This window comes from Antennarius striatus, chromosome 14, assembly GCF_040054535.1.
Source record: "Antennarius striatus isolate MH-2024 chromosome 14, ASM4005453v1, whole genome shotgun sequence".
Taxonomy (NCBI): domain Eukaryota; kingdom Metazoa; phylum Chordata; class Actinopteri; order Lophiiformes; family Antennariidae; genus Antennarius; species Antennarius striatus.
Genome location: NC_090789.1, coordinates 19,891,640 through 19,909,837, shown reverse-complemented (window position 1 = coordinate 19,909,837; position 18,198 = coordinate 19,891,640). Strand labels below are relative to the sequence as shown.

Genomic DNA, 18,198 nt, shown 5'->3' with positions numbered 1-18,198 from the left:
AAGTTTTTTTTAAACTGCCGTAAAGCGACGCCCTTAAAGAAGACAGCAGCCGTAAAGCAGTTGCTACTGACGTAACGCTCTTATAAAAGCCTGTACGGTGCCGCAGCTCGGTCTTTCGATGGGATCCGCGGTGTCGGGAGGGAGAAGGGGAACGACAGGTGAATGTAGAACCGATGAATGAATGAAGTCACTCACCTGTCGACTAATGCAACGCAGGACACATCACGTGACCACATAGTGAAGCACGCGAGGTTTTATCGCGTTACGTGACGTCCTGAAACTTAACGGCGCCACGCTGCTAATAGCATGGTAAGCTAGCTGCTAGCTAGTAGAAGCTAGCCGGGAGCTACAATCACTTCTGTTAGATTCTAATGGCCTCAGTGAAGCGGCTCCACCGCTGGTCTTAGTTTAATTTAATAACTAGTTTAATAACTTACCGGAAGTTGGCCACAGAACGCGCTGATGGGCGGAGGGCCCGGGGCGGTGGGCTCGTCCCCCGGCGGTGGCTACAACACCTCAGGCTGTGCTTCCACCTCTGCACCGCCGGTTGCTGCGTGGTGACAATGAGGCCTGGAACATCAGTGTGTGTGTGTGTGTGTGAGAGAGTGTGTGTGTGAGTGTGTGTGTGTGAGAGAGTGTGTGTGTGAGTGTGTGTGTGTGAGTGAGTGTCCGTGTGTGTGTGTGTCAGGATGTACTTTTTAAACAAACGACATCTCTTGCAGGAGATGCTGAAGGACATGGAGGAACTCTTGACGCCGGAGCCTGAAGTGAGTCATTCCCTGGTTGTGGTCTTTAAACATAACGTCCTTTCTGGATCACGTGGCCTTTTAAAGACTATTTTTTGACTGTCATTCATGTTGTAGTAGTTATATAAAAGTTTGCGTTTATATTTTCCTCACCTGTTTCCTATGTGCAATTTCCTCCGGGATTATTAAAGTACCTATCTATCCATCTACCTGTAGAATTGATTGTGTTTATGGAGGACGGCTGCTTTATGGAGCACAGTGTGAGCTCTGGCTCTTCTTGTGGGCTGTAGAGTTCTCACGGTGCACAGAGGAAAGAATTCTCTTGCAACCCACTGCTGTGACGTCTACAGCAGTGTTACTAATGAGAACTGACAACTGTTAGCGTTAGCATGCTGTCACTGCTGGTGCAAAGGCATTATTACTAACTGGACTGTTTGTGGCAGGTGCTGAGACGGACCTCAGGCCAGCGGGTGAGTTGAACTCGACAGTTCCCTGGTGGAGTAAACGTTATGATGATTGGCTAACTGTTCAACTGCTCTGAAGTGTGAGTGACGACCGCCTCTCTGAACAGAACGCTGCAGCCGTGAACTAACGTGCTCACTGTGGTGGAAACTGTCTCATGTTCCGTTTGGCTCCTGCAGGTTCCATCATGGTGCTGGGCTCTGGCTCTGATGTAGACACACATGTAAGTACACACCTGGGCTTCAGCAGCTCACAAACCATCTAGACTGTTAGAACATCCACTGGATTCAGTTAACCTTTCAGTATTTTCCGCACTATAAGGCGCACCTAGAAGCTTTTAATTTTCTCAAAACCAACAATGGGTCTTATATATGGAAAAAGGTTTAAAATTGCCCATTCATTGAAGGTGCGCCATATAGTCTAGAAAATACTGTAATTAAGGGAGTATAAACCAACGTCTGATGGGGACGGGATGGCAGCACTGTGTGGTATCTGCAGCCAGTTGTTCATCAGCTGGTTTGTTCATAAGTCAGTGCTAGAGAAACCCAACGCCTGGCATCGTTGGTCTCCATGGAGCTCGTTCTTGGAGTCCTGGTTGGATTTGTTGGGACACGTCGAAGAAAACGTTCTTTTGGAGCTGTTTAATGAAGTGATCCTCTAAAGTGTGAACAAACTCATAAATCCCTGAACCTGTTCCTCCAGACCTCCGCTGCAGCGGGTCGCGTCCATTTGGGGGTCTCCTGATGGAGTCGAAGGGCCGAGGTAAGAGTCTGGGTGAGAGGAGCGTCAGGCAGAGGTCTATCCCGACCGACCCTTGCCCTGTAGGGTCACGTCGTTGGAAATGCCTCTAACAGGAACCTGTAGTCTTGCTTTACCCACGTGGTCGCTGCCATCAGCCTCGTGGGATACCACTACAGAACACGTGTCACTGATCCTAACAGTTACTGTTCACGATTTGTCCTGCCGAACACTGAACCGTGTTTTCCGTCAGTTTGCACTTGAGAGGCTATGAAGTGTTTTGGTATCAACAGAAAGAGCTGCTGGTGTTGGGTTTTTAAGGTCAGCCCCGTCCAGAGGGGGGCTCTGCCCCCTCCCCCCAGCAGCACAAAGCTGATGGAATAAACCCACAACACACCTGTCAGGCACACACACCACAGGCTGTTTGTCGTCTAACAAAATATGACGTGAAACGTGACGTCATCAGCGTACTACTGTAATAATATTTAATAATCATTAATGCCTGTTAAACAGTCAGAGCTCATCTGTAAAGACTCCGGGCGTCGCCCTCTGGTGTTCCGTCTTTTCCAAACGCAGCTCAAACCTTTGGAAGTTTTGATTGCAGAGATGAAAATAATTTCTTCTTTCTGTGTCTTTGCCTCAGGTTAGTGACCCCTGCCTGGAGACCTGAAGGTGTGTGTGCCGTGAGTCATGCAGTGAGTCTCAGTGAGTCATGTGTGTGTTTGGTCATATACCAAGGCTTTCAAGAGTCTCAGTGCTTGACTTGCTGTGGAGTTGACCAGAAATCAAATCCCAGTGGGCTTTTGCAGCCGCTGCTGTGAAGGACCCGTTGGGAACAGGACCTGCCTGTTGTGACTCTTGGGGTCCCGCGTGGAATCCAGGCCTGTGATTGGTCTGATTGACAAGGAAACATGTGGAGACATTTAGAGCAGGAGGTCAGCACTGCTGTCTCACAGGTTCTAGAGTCCAGGAAGCAATCACACCCCAATACACTGTCTGTAGTCCGCTGCTGTGGTACTCAGTGTGTGTGTGTGTGTGTGTTTCAGGTTGGGTAAGTCTCCGGTGGGTTCCAGCATCTTGAACGCCTCATCTGCCCCGGCCTTGTCCTGGCCGTGTGTGGGATGCTCTTTGTTACCCCAGAGAAAGAACCTCAGAGCAGACGGTAGCGTGTTGGTTTACGGTCACGTGTTCAGACGTTCTCTAACTATCAGGAACGTGTGACTGAACGTTTCCATGCTGTTTGTTTGCAGAAGCATCAGCCTGGCGCCGTCGGGGCATCGGTCTGCAGACACGGTTTGGAACCAGCCCCGCCTGCTGAAAGACAGAACCTGTGGAGTCGGTGTTGATGGACGCCGGTTCTACCATGACCCTGTACCATTAATTACCACTGATGGGGGAGCTCTGGGGCAGATATCACTGTTAAAGCTGCTTCCTGTCTGACCCTGGGACACGGTCAGACTGTGGTCTGATAGGAAGTTGATGATTCTGTGATGTGAGTTCAGGAAGTGCTGATCCAGTAAAGTTTTCTGCTGTGTAGACCTTCTGGAGCGGCCGGTCAGGTCAGCAGGTGGAGTTCTTAGAGTCTGGAGAACTCTCTGTAACTGGTTTGTTCATGTAAACTAGATCAGCTCCCCACCTCGGACAGGTTACTGCATGTTAGTGCTGAGTCAGCAGGGGGTGTCTACTGAAACATTCATGGGAGTTATGATCAATAAATGGTTACAACATGACATCCTGTTACTGAGGTGTTTTTCAACTGGAAAACTTGAAACATTTAATTTCACACGCAGTGAGTCTGCATTGTTTTCACGTAAATCACTGATTTCATAGATTGAGTTTTTATGATTGACTCGTACAGTCCTGCAAAGTCTTCAGCTGGATTATGTCTCGTAATTCAATGAAGAAACTAAAAAAGATCAAATCCATCTTTAAAATTTTCATTCCATTACAGTATTTTCCGCACGATAACTCATTTAAAAGCCTTAAATTTTCTCAATTTCTTACAACCCAACGTGCCTTTATACATGAAAAAAGTTTAAGAATAGAAAATTCATTGAAGATGAGTTCTCAGATGTGTTTAATTATCCCAATTTGCTTTTTGTATGAATTTATTTTTAAAAAGACCGTTCATTGGAGGTGCGCCTTATGTGGAAAATACCGTATTTAAACCGTCAGATGAAGTGTCGTCTTGGTAACTGCCTGCAGCTCCGTTGGTGATAACGGCTATCAAACTGTTGTCGGAAATGATTTTTACAGAACAAAAGATTTCTGAAGATTTGAGACACTCGAAAACAAGGTGATAAATTGCTAATTCTTCTTGAAATAAACTGAAATTGTCAAAGGTAGGTGGTGAAAGCAATGTTTAGCCTGCAGGGGCCTTGAACCTCCACCAGCAGTGGCATTTTGAACTATCTAGCATGATAGATTAATGATTGATCAATCACAAAGCTAATGAATTTTTCACAAATTTCCCCACTGTGGGACAAATAAAGATTATCACAAACCGGGATATTCCCTATATCATGATCTATATCACGAATGCAAGAACTAAACTATGACTCATTTTTTACATGTGGACAAAATCCAAAATTGTCAAAAGTTCCATTTTAATCATTCACAACATTTACCATGAACACAAATTTTTTTCCAGAACAACTTTATTTGCAGACTGATCAGTGTTTTATATATATATATATATATATATATATATATATATATATAAAATGTCCCTCTCACCCTTGTGGGGTGGTATCTGTGTGTCAGGTCCTCTACCAGAGGCCTGGGAGTCTGAGGGTTCTGTCAGTATCTTAGCTGTTCCTAGGACTGCGCTCTTCTGGACTGAGGCTTCAGATGTTGTTCCAGGAATCTGCTGGAGCCACTCTTCCAGTTTGGGGGTCACTGCCCCAAGTGCTCCTACTACCACGGGGACCACATTAACCTTGACCTTCCACGTCTGTTCCAGCTGTTCTTTCAACCCTTGGTACTTCTCAATCTTTTCGTGTTCCTTCTTCCTGATGTTGGCATCAGCTGGAATCTCCACATCTATCACCACTGCTCTCTTCTGCTCTTTGTGCTGTCAGGTGATCTAATTCAATTACAGGATTTGTAATTAATTAATCTCATTAATCACATTTTAATGTCATACCTGATAAAGAACCCCAAATAAAGAATTTGAATTCTAGAACATTATAAAATTGTAGTGAATGACTAATCAATAGAATACAACAATAAGAGAAGATTTGAAATCTGCCTGCTCCTCATTCACCTGCAGTCACTTCCTTTTTCTTTTGAATTTCATTAATAAAGCACACTTAACCAATAAAAATGTGGATTTCAAGTCTTCTCTTCTTGGTGTATTCTATTGATTAGTCATTCACTACAATTTTGTAATGTCCTAGAATTCAAATTCTTTATTTGGGGGCTTTTAGCAGGTATGAGATTAAAATGTGATTAATGAGATTAATTAATTAAAGATTTGAAATCCACATTTTTATTGGTTAAGTGTGATTTATAAATGAAATTCAAAAGTAAAAAGGCCAAGCACATCAGCAAACCAATTAGGCCAGGGGCATTTCTCAGAAATGTAATACAAATACAGTTAAATAAATAACATAAGGCTGAGTCTCAAATAGGTACATAAGCTGACTCTCAATCAGAATGAATACTAAAGCTGACTCAATACAGCAATTCACAGTGAATAGTAGAACATGTCTCTGAATAAGGAAACTAGATAGTAAGATGTCAACAGGCTTTTCCTTTAAAGGGTGAGATAACGTTCAACTCTGTGTCCTTCACATGTTTTACATTTAAATGATACGTTAGTCTGGAGCTGCTTCAGTGATGTGAAGATTCTCTGTTACAAAAGGAACAAGTAATAATAATAATAATAATAACAATAATAATAATTATAATAATAATAATAGTAACAATAATAATAATAACAATACTTATAATAATAATAGTAACAATAATAATAATAATAACAATAATTATAATAATAATAATAGTAACAATAATAATAACAATAATAATAATAATAATAATAATGGATTAGATTTCTATAACCTTTTCTGGACACTCAAAGACTCTTTCCATCGGATCCATTATTCATCCACTCCTCCTTCATACCTGGTGGGGTAACTATGTGTGTAGCCACATTTGCCCTGGGGCAGATTGACGGAGGGTCTGCGGGGCAGAATCACTGCGTTTTTGTTGATAGTCCGTCTTTGTTCTCTTTAGAAATAAACTTTCCTCCCAAAGGTCCAGTGGTCTTGCCTCGCTGTCCTGTGTCGTGTCCATCTCAGTCACTCTGCTTCTGACCAGCGGGGCAGGTAGGACGTGACGTCACTGCAGCCTACGGGTCCCTCACTGGGACAAATTTAAAATGCTTGCGCATTGACTTTGCCACTCGCGTTAATTTTTATAGCGCGTTAATTTGTAGCGTAATTAATTAATCTAATTAACGCGTTAAATTAACAGCATATATACACACTCACCGGCCACTTTATACTTTATTAGGTACACCATGCTAGTAACGGGTTGGACCCCCTTTTGCCTTCAGAACAGCCTCAATTATTCGTGGCATAGATTCAACAAGGTGCTGGACGCATTCCTCAGAGAGTTTGGTCCATATGGACATGATGACATCACACAGTTGGCGCAGATTTGTCAGCTGCACATCCATGATGCGAATCTCCCGTTCCACCACATCCCAAAGATGCTCTATTGGATTGAGATCTGGTGACTGTGGAGGCCATTTGAGTACAGCGAACTCATTGTCATGTTCAAGAAACCAGTCTGAGATGATTCCAGCTTTATGACATGGTGCATTATCCTGCTGAAAGTAGCCATCAGAAGTCGGGTCCATTGTGGTCATAAAGGGATGGACATGGTCGCAACAATACTCAGGTAGGCTGTGGCGTTGCAACGATGCTCAATTGGTACTAAGGGGCCCAAAGAGTGCCAAGAAAATATTCCCCACACCATTACACCACCACCACCAGCCTGAACCGTTGATACAAGGCAGGATGGATCCATGCTTTCATGTTGTTGACCCCAAATTATAACCCTACCATCCGAAAGTCGCAGCAGAAATCAAGACTCATCAGACCACGCAACGTTTTTCCAGTCTTTTATTGTCCAATCTCGATGAGCTTGTGCAAATTGTAGCCTCAGTCTCCTGTTGTTAGCTGAAAGGAGTGGCACCCGGCGTGGTCTTCTGCTGCTGTGGCCCACAGGCCTCAAAGTACTGTGCGTTCAGAGATGCTCTTCTGCCTACCTTGGTTGTAACGGGTGGTTATTTGAGTCACTGTTGCCTTTCTATCAGCTCGAACCAGTCTGGCCATTCACCTCTGACCTCTGGCATCAACAAGGCATTTCCGCCCACAGAACTGTCGCTCACTGGATATTTTTTCTTTTTCGGACCATTCTCTGTAAACCCTAGAGATGGTTGTGCGTGAAAATCCCAGTAGATCAGCAGTTTCTGAAATACTCAGACCAGCCCTTCTGGCACCAACAACCACGCCACGTTCAAAGTTACTCAAGTCACCTTTCTTCCCCGTACTGATGCTCGGTTTGAACTGCAGGAGATTGTCTTGACCATGTCTACATGCCTAAATGCACTGAGTTGCCGCCATGTGATTGGCTGATTAGAAATTAAGTGTTAAGAGCAGTTGGACAGGTATACCTAATGAAGTGGCCGGTGAGTGTATATATACTGTATATTGATCATTTATTCTGCATGATTTTTCTTAACAATTTGACAACACTTTATAGCAAAATATTGTGATACACTGTGAGCCCAATTTTTCTTTGTTCATCAACAATCAATTTCTGTACTGCTTTTTCCACAGACGCAGGTAGTTGTGATTCCATTAATTTTTAGTCATATTTTTTTTGTGTAGTACCAGATTATAACAATAAATGATCTCAAGGTCCTTTCCAGGTAGAGCTGTTAGAGGCCTGTTCTAATGGGAACCAATCTGGCCCACATGAGCAGGAAGTCTGGTGATGGAGGCAAAGAAAGACAGAAACCTCGAGGCAGAAACCTCAAGCAGAACCCAAAACTCACAGTGGAGTGGAGAAAGAGAGAGAGCTGAGGACCGAAGGGGGGGGGGGGTACCAGGAATGGACAGAATGACAGAGAGACACCTACACAGCAGGAGGAGAAAAGAACAGGAGCAGACAGATGCAATTAACCCAGTGGGTCATGATGATGGAACTAGTGGCATCATGATGAACCACAGGGTTGAAAGACCCAATTTAAAACTACAGATGCTAATGCTAGCGGTAATGGTACCAGCTGGACAGTCAGGTCCTGGTTCTGCAGGATCAGCAGGACCAATGAGGGGAGAACAGAAGGAGAGAGAACAAACCATCACTGGAATGAAAAGCAGCTGGTGACGTATATTGTGAACAAACGTAGAGGAATGAGGTCAGTGTGTCACTGGTGGTTCCCCCGGCCGTGCAGCATAGTGATGGTATGGATTGACTGCGATGGTATGGATTGACTGCAATGGTATGGATTGATTGCGATGGTATGGATTGACTGTGATGGTATGGATTGACTGTGATGGTATGGATTGACTGCGATGGTATGGATCGACTGTGATGGTATGGATTGACTGTGATGGTATGGATTGACTGCGATGGTATGGATCGACTGTGATGGTATGGATTGACTGTGATGGTATGGATTGACTGCAGGTTTTATGACAAAACCTTCAGTCTACATCAGGGATGTCAGTCAAACACACAGAGGGCCAAAAAACCAAATGCGCTTCAAGCCGAGGGCCGGACTGATTCAATGTTTATTAAAACATATTGAAACTCACGGGAACCTGTGGAAATTCCACGATAAAACAATAACATCAGACTTCATACCAAACATGTGAAAACAAATGCATTGGTTTATAACCAAACGCACCAACGTAGTCAAACATCACCGTGGTGACGTAAAGAGTTTGTGTTGGCCAATCATGGATGGCGCTGGGCGGGCATTGTGAAGCCGTAGATGAATGCTAGCAGGCTAACTGGAGAAAGAAAGCTAACTACTGGTGAGACTGGGAGAGGAGCTAACGCTAAAGGAGCTAATGCTAAAGGAAAAGGCTCCTGTCCAAAGAGCAGGTGTTAAAGAAATGTTAGAGAAGTGATGGTTCTGTTAGTGACTACATGAACACAACTGTATGGAGTTACTAAAGAGCATTCTGTCAGCCCCCCAGGAGCATTGTGGGTACTATATGGATTGTCCCATTCCAAACAGAAACCACAGCTGGACAGACTGTTGGTGCTAGCAGCTAGTTTCACTCACTAATGGTTGTTTTGTGTGGTTCTGTTTGGACCCTCTGCTCTGAACATGAACATTGTTAACAGTTCTGACTCTAGATGGTGTTACCTGGAGTCCATCACAGGTGTTTCTGCTCCTAACATAGCAGATGCCTTACGACGTATTGTTCACCTGATTCCTTCTGGCAGATGAGCCGTGATTGGTTGGGCGCTTGATTGACAGGTAGTGGGTGGGGTTGGTGACAGTGTGAGACTTTGAAGTGAGCTTATTCGAATATATAGGTGGGGAGATGAACGGCCTATTGAACAAAGAGTGTAAATTAATGATTACATGAATAAACAATATTTTCTTGCGACTCTGTCAGTAATTTCAAGTGAAAATGTTTTTCTCCTCTGCTCTGATTGATGATGAATAATGAAGCCGACGCCTGCTTGTTGCAGGGACTTTATGGGCTACCTTTGCATTGTGGGGAATGTAGTGTTGGTGTGTGTAAGTGACCAGCAGGTGGCTGTGGCCCGCAGGCCGGTTTTAATATCAATTAAATATCAACCAGGGGGCCATAGATAATTCATTGGTGGGCCGGATCCGTTCCCCGGGCCTCGACTTTGACATCTACATGGAGATGGTGTCTGAATCAGGAGATGGTCCTACGGTGGAGGAGGTTGATCGCGGACAGCCCTGCCTCCAGCTTCTCCAACTTCCTCCCACCACCCAAAACATACAACTTTGATGGATTAGTCACTCTAATGTGAGTGTAGCTGTGTTTTTGTGGTCATGTGATAAACATGTGATAAACAGGGTGTGCCCAGTCCCTGCCTGATATCAGCTGGGATTGGCTCCAGAGTAAACCCATGATAGTGTCTGAAGGCGAGACAACCACCTTTGAGCTGCTTTAGAAGACTCATTGTCGTGGTTTTGATGTTTCAGTACCTGGATTCACATTGCTTCTGTGAATTTACCATTTTTTCCTGAAGCAATTTTCAGTTTCTTATCAAGTCAATTTTATAGTAATGAATATGCAAATATTAGACTACGTAAACTGCTAAAGTTGAGGTTGGGTCACTAGAAATAAAATGTAATTTTAGGTCTCACAGAGTGTGGTAGACGCCATCGGCTGAACATAATCTTCAACTATAAAACTGAATTCCAAACATACACACTTTGACCTTTCAAACATGTAATGTAAGTATTTTGTGTCGTAATTATTAATCATACTCCCAACAATTGAATCATTCTCCTTGCAAAAGTCACCATGAAACTTTCTTTACAGAAGAATGTCCAGCTGTAACTGCAAACAGGCTTCAGTTAATTTTTTATTTGACTTTGGCCGTAAAAAGTGAAAACTTTGCAACGGTTGTTGGATATGACTTTAAAGACGAATCTTTTTTCAGTCTTCACTGCAATGTAATGGATAGATATACATGCTTGTATTCTGCTGCACTTTGTGCTTTTTAGTAGTTCTACTTAGTGCGTAAAATAGATAATAGCCAATTAAATCAGGAGAAAGTACCAGTAATGGAACATGTAGAACGTGACTGTTCTCTAGAGGGAAGAGTTTTGTGCTGGAATGTGTTAAACCATGTACAGGAAGCAGTGTCACGTTTTCAGCCTCTCCCCGCGGCGGCGGCGCAACACGTCTAACAACGTTAACGTTAAATATGACCCAAATCACAAAACTAGAATTATCATGTGGAACTAACGGCAGAAAAATAAATGCACTCAAAATATACTGGGTGTCATTAGGTTAATACCACATGTGGTTTAAACGGAGTCCTGTTACCCCCTCAGGTGTGAGCGTGTCCACAGACGCATATCATGGTGCTAGTTGTTACAGTAGGTCCACGCTGACGTTCATTCTCATCGCTGTGATCATCTTTGTTGGGATTATGTTTGTGTTGATGTGACATTTTCATCCCAACCACAGTGAAACTGGTGGTGTGGGTTTTACCCACAATTCCGTTTAGTGTTAAACACCAGAACTGCCCTGACTGGGGCAGAACGTGGGGCAGTTGCAGTGTTTACAACAGGCTCCCCTCCGCCTTCCTGCAGACGCATCTGCTGAACACGCTCCCTGCGCCCTCAGCCACGCGGTGTCCACGCGCTGCTTCTGGCTGCTGATTGGCTAGAGCCGACACAAACAAAGCCTGTGGACCAATGGGAGCGCTGTTCACGCGCTGGGCCATGCCGCTAGCTCTGCCGTCACTTAAAACCGTCTCCCGTGTTTTTGTCGGTCAGACGGAGCGACGTGTAGCAGCGGACGGTCGCGGCGCACCGGCAGCGGACAGCGAACACAACACATCTCTGTGGCGGACCCTGAACGCACCACCATGGTGGCCATGACGAAGAGACCGAAGGCGTTCCAGATCGTCTTCACGGACCCCAGCAAGACGTTCTACTGCGCCGGCGATCGCGTGTCGGGGCGGGTGGAGGTGGAGGTGGCCGAGCCGACGCGGGTGTCCGCCATGAGGCTGCTGGGGCTCGGCTGCGCCAAGGTGGAGTACGCGAAGGGCAAACAGAAGTGTCGGCAGGAGGCGGAGTACCTGCGACACGAGGAGGTGCTGCAGCTGGACGGCCAGCCGACAGGTGAGGACACGGGAGAGCCCGGCGGCCAGGGGGGGGGGGCGGTTTGAAGTCAATGGAACAACATGATCAAATAAAAATCCATTAAAAAAAACAGTCTAAGGAAGTCGGCGAGCTTCTAGCGTTCATTCATGACGTGTTCAGGTGAATGTGTTGGTGGTACTTCGGTGTCTCCTCTGAGGTTACGGTGGTTATGGTCTCCAGGGTTATTCTGCTGTAGATGAATGAATATGGAGACCGTCGGCTGAGGTCTGTCCTGTTCTGTCCTCAGACTCCAACGGGGCGGTCGTCTTACGGCCTGGAAACAAATACGAGTACAGATTTGCGTTCGAGCTTCCCCAGCAAGGGTAAGGCAACACCAGGCAGTCCACCCACATGACGTCAGCACAAACACACCGCTTTCAGTTTCAATCTGACTGGCGTGTTTTCACAGGCAGCTGGTGTCGTCCTACAAAGGCAAATTTGGTTATGTCCGCTATTATGTCAAGGCCATAATGGAGAGACCACAGCAGGCCACGCTGGAGGTGAAGAAAGCCTTTGAGGTGGAGGAGCCTCTGGACGTCAACACCCCAGACCTTCTGGTGAGTGAACGTCTCTGAACAAGGTGTTCTGGTTCAGACCTAACAGTGGACTCTACAGAACAAACTGTCTTGTTTAACATGGACCTGGAATTTACAGCTGACTAACAGCGCCGTGTGTTTTCAGTCTCCCACAGGTGGCATGAAGGAGAAGAAAGTCACCTGCATGTTCATCCCAGACGGCCAGGTTTCACTCAACGTCAAAATCGACCGGCGTGGCTTCTGTGAAGGTGAAGACATCTGCATCAATGCCAAGTTTGAGAATACCTGCTCCCGCATTGTGGTGCCCAAGGCGGCCATCATCGCCAAGCACACCTACCAGGCCAACGGGCGCACCAAGGTCTTCCAGGAGAAGCTCTCCGCAGTGCGTGGAAACCACATTATTTCCGGCATGTGTGACGCCTGGCAAGGAAAGACGATCAGAGTACCCAAGATCAAGCCTTCCATGCTGGGCTGCAACATCATCCGTGTGGAGTACGCCCTGATGGTACGCCGCCGTCCTACAGTCGGGTTGGCCACACGGTTCTGGCTGTTTTGAGGTGTTTTTAACAAATGTGCTCACTGCTCTTCTCCCAGATTTCCATCCACATTCCTGGCAGTGAGAAGCTGATCCTGGAGCTTCCTTTGGTCATCGGGACCGCTGGTCTGGGCAGCCGGAGCAACAGCGTGAGCAGCCAGGATGGTTCAGTCAGCAACGCCTCCCAGAGCTGGGTGTCCCTCAGGATGCCCTCAGAGCCCCCCAGCTACTGCGACATTACACGTGACTGCCGCCTGGACCAGCCCCTCACACCGCTTCTCGACGACTTTGACGGTGACGACAGCCCCATCTTCATGAGCGCGCCGTCGTTCCAGTTCCCGCCTCCTCCCCCAGCATACACTGAGGTAGCGGTCCCACTTCAGTTGTGTCGACGTTACCCCACCAGTTTGTGTTGTGTCATATGGGTTGTCTAATACAGCACATTCTCTTTCCTCAGGCTGAAGAGGAGTTTAACGGAAATGCCCGCATGCTGCCAGTCTGCTGAAGCCCACCTGGGGTCTGTAGAACTCGGGTCCGACTCTCTGGGACCGTTCATGAAAGGCCCTTGAAAAGGAGCTGAATATGCAAACTTCACAGGAGATGCATGGGACAGAAGTGAAGTCAGGCTCTAGGCTGTTGTCAGAGTGCCTCATTATCTGCAGTGCTGGGAAAAAGTACTTCCTTTTCCTGATTTCTACTTCTTTGCATATTTGCTGCATTTTAATATTTCAGATCATGAAACAAACTTGAATGTTAAACAAAATGCAGTTCAAATAATGATTTCATCCGTTAGGGAAAACGGGTTTTCTCAACCTACATGGCTCTGTGTGAAAAAGTAATAGTACCGCCTTAAATCAGGAATTGACTGGGATAGACCACATTTTTGGAAATTGTAGCTCTATTTCTGCCAGAATCATTTGACTACAATTTGTCTGATAAAAGCAAAGTCGGCTTTAACATCTCATAAAGAAACGCATCATGTTGTAATCCAAAGAAAACCAAGAAGGGTTACGAAGCTACTTGTAAGGCTTTGGGACAAACCATGGCGGGACGCTTTATCCACAGATGGAGAAAACTTGGACCAGTGGGGACCTAAAGAAACGAAAGGTCTAAAGAACCGCTGGGCTCTGCTGCCTCAGTAATGACCAGTGTTCATGAGTAGTCAGGGCAGGAAGTGGCATCAGCAGGAGAGTTCTGACACCCAGCTGTCCACCCATCTGTCCATTTTCATTTAGACAAAACAATTGTAATCTCGTCTGCAGCCACTTGGCCATCTTGTGGGTCACGGGTGTTGCTAGAGTCTAACCCAGCTGGAGACAAAAACCACTGCTGAGCAAATCAAACAACAAAGTCACTGCCAGCTCCGTATGTGTCAGTCATTCAATGTTTGCCTTTGGTGCCCCCAAGGCCATGTACAAGCTGTTCTTAGGTCAGGTGGCCTTTACGTTTTACATCATCTTTGAGTGGAACGATCATTTAATAGCTTACTTTTGTGGTCGCTCACATTCTTTTTCTTCAATTTATTTTGATAATTTCAAACATAAAGGTGTGAGGAACAATCAAACAAAAGAAATCCATGAGGAGCAAAGACTTCTGGCAGAAGTGTGAGCTGGTTCCTGGTCTTCCTCTTTATTGTCTGCAGGTCTTGTACTTGAGCTCACTCCACAGAGTCTGTGGAATCTACATTTCTGAATAAGCTGTCCTATCAGAGACGCTCTGGGTCTCGCTCTCCATTCAGTCACTTTATCACTTTGTTATTGGGCGAAGACCTGCTGCAACATCTGACCTGTTTGGGTTTGACTTTGTTCAAGAGATGCTTTGTCATTCCATTCAAACCCTGTACTTTCAAGGGATCTTAGAGGAATAATGATAATGTTAGTTTGCATCGCGTTAAGTTTGTTGGGAATATGGTTAACATTGAGAATTACTAGTATAATCTTCCTGAAGAGTGTCGTGCAGCATCCACTTGTTCATTTGTACCAGTTTTCCACAGATGTGGTGTATTCCTTTGTTTTATTGCACTTTTTCTTTGTCATTTTTTGTTGTTGCCTATAAGATCTTGCATTATATTTTATTGGAAAAAAAATTTGCGATGTGAATTTTTTATGTTAACAGTCCAAACTTATTGGAGTCTTGCATGATTCCTGAACTCTAGTTAAGTGATTTGCTGCCATTTGTTGAGGAAACCAAACGGGATATGTGGATCACATCTTAGAAATGGTAAAGATTTTGTCTAAACTACAGTTGTTCTTAACAACATTTCACTATGAGATCTCCACTATGGTGGTGTCACTATTTCTGCTGTTTTTGGTTACTAAGATAAAAAGTCAAAGACTGATTTGTGAGAAAGTGTTGGTTCTATGAAACCCTATGGGTTGTTTTTTTATATTAATAAAGAAGTCTTTAAATATTAAGTGCATCTGCATCTTTGTTACTGGTTCTAGATCAACTCAAATTCTGCTGAGTTCAGTTCTATCTTGACCCCATGAGGATGGAACAGGTTTTAGGAGGAGGTTGGTGATCTTCAGGAGCAGCACCATGAAGAAGAGCTGTGCAGCACAACGGAGTCAGTTGGGCAGAGACCCGTCTCTAAACGAGATACCAAATCCTCTAGCACTAACCCTACAGTGAATTTTCAAATTGACAGCATACATTCATGGGATGCTTCTCTGCTCCAGCTGTTATAAATGGCACTGGTAGGCCTGTTGGTAGGCTCAAATTTCAACAACACATTTTTCATGCCAAGCATAGCTGCCTGGCGTGACCATGATACGGAAACGGAGGATTCTTCCTCACCACCAGTGATCAGTTCTCAGTGTTTTCAACCTGACTACAGAATGGACCTCATGAAGGTTCTCATCCAGTTCATTGTAGGTCTGGACTTGTAAAAGACGCTGGACGATGTTTTGCCTCTCTTGCCATGAGGGATCTTCAGACTTTTCCTGTGTGTTTGGATAGAATGAGAACGAACTGATGAATAAGTGACGAGTGGAAATCCATCCAGGTGAGGCCTGAGCATCGTCGTGTTTCAGCCTCTGTCTTCAGTCTGTCCTCAGAGCCACAGACGATGTCGGTGCTGGCTGTATCTGCACAACGACAGGCTGCTGCACACAGAGTAGTTGAGTTAATGGTTAGCAGGGAGTTTTGAAGTCCTCAGAGATCAGTAGGACAGTCCTGCTCCCCGTAGGCCACCTTGAACCTGTTGTCTGGGTGTAAACCTTCAGGTAAAGTTGATGGCGTTGCATCTCAGTGATCAGCCCTAAGCCATACTGAATGTCTCTGTGTTCATTTAAGCACAAGGCAGCGTGATGATCTGAAGGACTGTAGTTGTTGTGTCACTCTCTTTTTGAGGCCTGCTCCTTCCTCTTCCTCTTCCTCTTCCTCTTCCTCTTCCTCTCTCTCGTTCTCCGTTCTGCTGATGTGGTTGAATGAAACATCAGAATCTGCACCTACAGGTCTACACCCACAGCACATGCACTATTGTTTTATGCTGACACTGTCAGTGTTGGGCAAGATAAGTGGGAAGTATGGTGAACTAAGCAAGGGGGGTGTCTGGGGGGGGTGACAAGGGCAGGAGTCAAATGAAGAATCAGAAAATGTGTCAGTTGAGCTAAAGTAACCAGATGTTCCAGATCCAGACAGACCTACCTGTAGATGGTTAAGGTCTTTTTCCAGAACAAACACGAGTCAGCAGAAAGGAAAATAACCCTGTGAGGTCGTAACACCATTGTGTAGCATATGTATGTAGCATACAAATTAACAATATCAAATTGGGCTTTCTCAGAAGATGTGGTTCGGCTCTAGGAGTGGAGAGAGGAAGAGGCTGAGACAGAGGTTTGAATTTGGTACCATATATTTAAAAATAAAAATTGTAGAACACAAAGAATGGCTATTCTCACAAAGGAAAAACAAATGACATTTCTAACTTAAATTAGCCTCAAGGAAAACAAAACAAAATCAATGCCGTCAAATGCATACATTCAAGTAATACATTCAAATCTGAAGTCCAATGAGCCCACTTAATTGGGTCTCAGTCCATGTGCGCATTACGCACAACAAAAGTTCAGGTTGTCCACAACACGGGGTTGTACCAGTGTTGACTCGAGCAGGATCTCCAGAGGGGTAGTGTGCAAAGTGAGGGAAGGGAATGTGTGAATGTGAGTGTGGGACAGACCGCAAAATTCAGTTCACAAGGATTTTGCTTTCCAAGTTCTTTCTTTTCTTAGCTCGCCATCCAAACCTGGCCTGAATAAAAAAGGAACAGGACCAGTTTCAGCTCGGTGTACACCAAATATATATATACACAGTATATATATATCAATCAATTAATCAAAATCAATAAATAATGCAGTTTGCATCACAATACTGTACAATATTTACTTTGTTCTTTTTTTAAAGTGTATAACCAAAGATACTTAAATACACACATTCGGAGAAACGGGCATAGTTACGCTCGCTAACCCCATTGTATGCATACAGCCTAAAAGCTAACTTAGCGCAGCTCACCGGTTCCGCCGTTTCACGAATGTAGTCGCGCTGCAGTTGGTTCTCACAAGTTGACATTCAGGCAATACGTCAAAAACCTTTCAAGTGTTGTCACCATGAAATGAAAACTATGAATTCGGCGTCCGTCTCCTCACGGCCCCTCTCGCATCACCCGACTCACTTCCTGGGACGCCGTTTTATGGGCACCGATAGGCTGCGTGGGGTCATGTGACGCCCCGACGGTCGCTAGGAGACGACTAGAAACGCCAAATAGATTGTTTCTTCACCTGGGTTACACCCTCCCCCCTTTAGATCATGCAACTCCTGATGCATGCTAAACTTCAAAAACAGGAGGGTGCACATGATTGTTTGCTGCAGAGGTACCAATTGCTCCACTATCCATGTCAACTAACCCATGGAAAAGAGTCTGCACAACAGAAATTAGAGGGTTACCCAACACTGAGTACTGCAAGCGATTTGGTAGTTGGCGCTGACGACTTGAACGTCGGACAACCGTATCAGACTCAACTACAGAGTCAGATGTATTTTGTGCTGTAACAAGGGTCTCAGCTGGGATGAGTAATGGCTCATTGAGGTTGGGTGATGTCTCTGCTTGACCAGGAAGCTCAGGTTCTCCAGGTAAGCCTTCTGGAGCACAGGTAAATTGAACTCGGTCAGGTGAGTCATCAGCTACAGGTTCAGAAGCTTCAGGATCAGCAGAGGAATCCCCATCTCCAGGTAAGTGGTTTATTTCATGTGCAGATAAATTGGTTCCTTCATTTGCAGGTAAGATGGGTTCTTCATTTC

The 18,198-nt window shown here is 45.1% G+C and overlaps 1 protein-coding gene, 1 long non-coding RNA gene and 2 other non-coding genes across 9 annotated transcripts; all 4 read left to right on the top strand.

Annotated features, from left to right (window-relative positions):
- The first annotated feature begins 77 nt into the window (after window positions 1–77).
- On the top strand, window positions 78–3,676 carry LOC137607688 (uncharacterized). 6 transcript variants are annotated; one of them, XR_011038021.1, is made up of 9 exons: window positions 78–158; window positions 723–767; window positions 1,190–1,216; window positions 1,388–1,431; window positions 1,911–1,970; window positions 2,590–2,651; window positions 2,756–2,881; window positions 2,993–3,108; window positions 3,197–3,676. It is a non-coding gene; the product is annotated as an uncharacterized lncRNA (long non-coding RNA). The 6 variants fall into 6 exon arrangements; XR_011038023.1 differs by having other exon boundaries at window positions 2,756–2,902; XR_011038022.1 differs by lacking the exon at window positions 2,756–2,881 and having other exon boundaries at window positions 79–158; window positions 2,590–2,618.
- On the top strand, window positions 1,686–1,810 carry LOC137607921 (small nucleolar RNA SNORA8). The gene has a single exon (XR_011038084.1). It is a non-coding gene; the product is annotated as a small nucleolar RNA SNORA8 (small nucleolar RNA).
- LOC137607925 (small nucleolar RNA SNORA18) lies at window positions 1,999–2,132 on the top strand. The gene has a single exon (XR_011038088.1). It is a non-coding gene; the product is annotated as a small nucleolar RNA SNORA18 (small nucleolar RNA).
- Window positions 3,677–11,448: 7,772 nt separating the features above from the next.
- txnipa (thioredoxin interacting protein a) lies at window positions 11,449–15,320 on the top strand. The gene is made up of 6 exons (XM_068333079.1): window positions 11,449–11,814; window positions 12,083–12,158; window positions 12,245–12,392; window positions 12,517–12,876; window positions 12,966–13,271; window positions 13,364–15,320. The coding sequence occupies exons 1-6, from the start codon at window positions 11,559–11,561 to the stop codon at window positions 13,409–13,411; spliced, it is 1,194 nt and encodes a 397-aa protein (XP_068189180.1). The 5' UTR covers window positions 11,449–11,558; the 3' UTR covers window positions 13,412–15,320.
- The last annotated feature ends 2,878 nt before the right edge of the window (window positions 15,321–18,198 follow it).